Source organism: Egretta garzetta, unplaced genomic scaffold (genome assembly GCF_000687185.1).
Source record: "Egretta garzetta isolate BGI_Z169 unplaced genomic scaffold, ASM68718v1 scaffold41, whole genome shotgun sequence".
Lineage (NCBI taxonomy): Eukaryota > Metazoa > Chordata > Aves > Pelecaniformes > Ardeidae > Egretta > Egretta garzetta.
This window is the reverse complement of record NW_009258755.1, coordinates 980,015-983,084: the sequence shown is the minus strand read 5'-3', so window position 1 is coordinate 983,084 and position 3,070 is coordinate 980,015. Positions and strand designations below refer to the sequence as shown.

Below are 3,070 nucleotides of genomic sequence, written 5' to 3'. Positions count from 1 at the left end.
TGGGCTTGTTTTTGTTGTTGTGGGGGTGGAGAAGTCAGTGAGACACCTTGGGTCGAGTCCAAGCGAAGAAGCCATCGCTGGCCACGCACCCCGTGGAGTAGCGGTAAATCCCAGGTTGCGGCCGGGCGGGACGGGCCGCTGGCTCGCCCTGTGCCCCCTCACGTTGCTTCTCTCGCCCACAGAAATCCTACGAGCACTTGGCAAAAATACGAGTTGCGAGAGAAGTGCCGCCAGAGTGCAACTGCCCACCAGGTAACAGACACCGCTTGGAAATCTCCTCTCTGAGGCTTCTAACTCTAGGGGTTCTGGTATCCCATGTTTTTCAAATACACATAAGTCAGATCCAGGGGATGCCTCCTCAGTCAACGGCTTTACCTTGGCTGGAAAAGGCGTAAAGCCCAGAATCATCTGTTTCCACTGTGGCATTGGACTGGGACTAACGCTAGTTAAAAACCCCGGTTAGGCTGGGCGATGCCCAACTATAACGCTTATGAAGAAGTTAATGATCTACCCTAGCAAGAAGAAATATATTCTGTCTTTAAAGGGGGTAGTACTGAATCAAGGCATTGTGTGCTCAGCTTGGGAAGTAGAACAAAAGTTCCTGGCAAAAATACTGAGCAACTTATAACGTGGATTGAAATAGGTGGGGAATGAGTCCGTTGCAAGTTACCAGTAATATATACAAGAGCTTTTCAGTCTCATTTTTCTGTAGTCGTGGATGAAAGAGGTTCCACTAGGAAGGGGTTGCAGGTTTCATACTGAGGGTTCAAAACTGTGTGTGTTTATGCAACCAGTCATGTTGCTTGACTTTGGAAATGGGGCCTCCTAATACTGGGGTCGGCTGTTCGTGCACACGCACTGCAATGTTTCCTGTGTTTTTCATGCTGTTTTTTGTCAGTCGGATAACTGTCAATACTGTTTTAGCTTTACAAACTTCTGCTAATAGGTACCCAAGTTCTGATGGGATCTTAAAAGTGAAGAAAATAATGCCAGCGTTTCACAGGGTGGTGCAGGAATTCCAGCATCCTCTGTGTGCTGAAGCACGCTAGACACGCAGTATCCTGCCACTCCGTTTGAGAAAACATCTCCTTTACAAGTGGAATAGTGACTGCCAACGAGAATTAAGCTGATGATGTTTGCCAGTAGGATGTGTGATAGTTCTGAGCACGTAAGGACGGAGCTCTTCTAGTCTAGGGTTTAATTCCTGCCAAACTCATCGGTCTGAAAGGATTACTGAGTCTCAGTGTTACAACTGACTGCAATGGTCGTTTTGCTGATGATAGGACTGAGAGCAGAGTATTTACTGGCTGGTATAGGAGGCTAGCATGAAAAGCACAATATTCGTGACTAGGACTGTTTTAAAAGAGCGTACGGAGTTACTCAGCTCCCAGCTAGTTTTGGTAAGGAACGTTTCTTCCTTTAAGACTGACATGAGCATACAGCATTGATCTTATTTTTTTTCTGTTGCTTAACTGCAGTAAATGACAAGATTCAAGTTTAGTGCACTAAAAATGAGGGTTGCTCATCATGTTGTGTGCACAGATGTATTCTGGGAGCCTGAAACATTGTTGAATTTGATGCCAAGCTCTCTCCCTTTTCCTTCGCCTTGTTTAAATTCATCTGTTGGAATGTTTTCGCTTACTGTTTTCGTACTAAAGGTCAGTATCTACTGTTTCACAGTTGGTGTTACGCGCTGCTTTACTTCCCCACTACCACTAGAGCTCCACATTATACCAATTTTTACCAGACCTTTTTTCTTAAGAAGTGTGCTTTATCAAATAGATAATGAGCAACAGAAAATTCTTCACATGCATTGTAAAAACCCTCGCTAGATGAAAGCCAAAATAAAGTGATCTGGGGAACATTTTCAAGGGAGCAAGAGTCATAAGATCAGGAAAATTTACATGAATCATTATAAAGAAAAATAAAAAAATAAAATGCGGGAGAGGACTAGCTGGTACAGGGATTAGAAACGTGATATGGAGCTTTTCACCTCTGGGTAGCTATTTCAGTTTGGAAGCAAGTTTTGTAGTGACTGAAGGATGTTGCCATGCGATAGCCTCACTTTGGACAGCTTAAAATGAGGTGGTGCCCTCATGCTTGTTGCCAGTGGACAGGTGTCTACCTCAAAATGGCATCGGCGTCTTGGGAGCCGTGTTGGGGAGAACAGGGGCAGGTAAAACTGCACTGAGGTTTTGAAGATGAGGGGTTCAATGAAGGTGGGGCGATAAGAGTGGCAGGGGAGGGGGTGGGGGGCCCCCCCCCCCCCCCCGCCGAGTACTGCGCCTTCCTCACGGCGGGCGTTAGAGCAGGAGGGGGGAGAGAGAATAAATTCTTGTTTCTTCATTTGGTTCACTTTGTAAGAATTCCTTTTCGACTGGACAGGATGGGCTTCTTTTTTTCATCCTTAAGGCTGCTATTACAAATTTGGACAACAGTGTTCAAAAAGGCATTTGGTTTAATAGGAAAAGTATCGTGGAAACGCAGTGGTTTTTCTGTTGCCTGCTATTTGTGAAGCCAAAGAGTAAATTGCCTCTTTGCTTCCCCATATGATTCCATTTTTGATGCTTTATTCTGCTCAGCTTCTGTGTTTCTGCCCCGGGTTTCTGTAATAATAAAGTACATATCTGTTAGAGATGAGTTTGGAAAGCCTTCATGGAACAGAGGTGATTTTCGAAACATCCCTATGCTGTGAGAAAAGGCTGTTGCCAAATGGCCACCAAGGCAGTTTCCATCATCCTGCTCTTTAAAGAGAAATAAAGATTATTTAAAAATAGCTTACATTGTTCTCTACCAAAAGAAGAGAGGGAAATTCAGTCTGCAGACAGGAGGGTGAGAACATGGCCTCTGATTTAGGATTAAAGTTATGCAGCTGGTGTAGATCTCATTAGCTTGAGATGTTCATCCCCTCGTGGCTCTCCATGGTAGGAACTTGCACGTTCAAAGGAAACGGGGCTTAGATGGCTCGGCTACCAAGAGCAGCCAGATTCACAACTGCTCATAGCTTGCAGAGCTGTCCACATGTAGCTCCTTTTAATTCAACTGTAGCCTTGAACTTTGTCTGGAGTGA

General features: G+C 44.9%; 1 protein-coding gene across 1 annotated transcript in view; it reads left to right on the top strand.

Annotated features, from left to right (window-relative positions):
* Positions 1–170: 170 nt before the first annotated feature.
* COL25A1 (collagen type XXV alpha 1 chain) overlaps positions 171–3,070 on the top strand; it is a gene marked incomplete at its 5' end in the record, with an annotated part of 325,700 nt that continues 322,800 nt past the window's right edge. The window contains one exon of the mRNA XM_035888891.1: positions 171–252. Within this exon, the coding sequence (XP_035744784.1) occupies positions 171–252 (82 nt within the window). The remainder of the gene's footprint in view (positions 253–3,070) is intronic.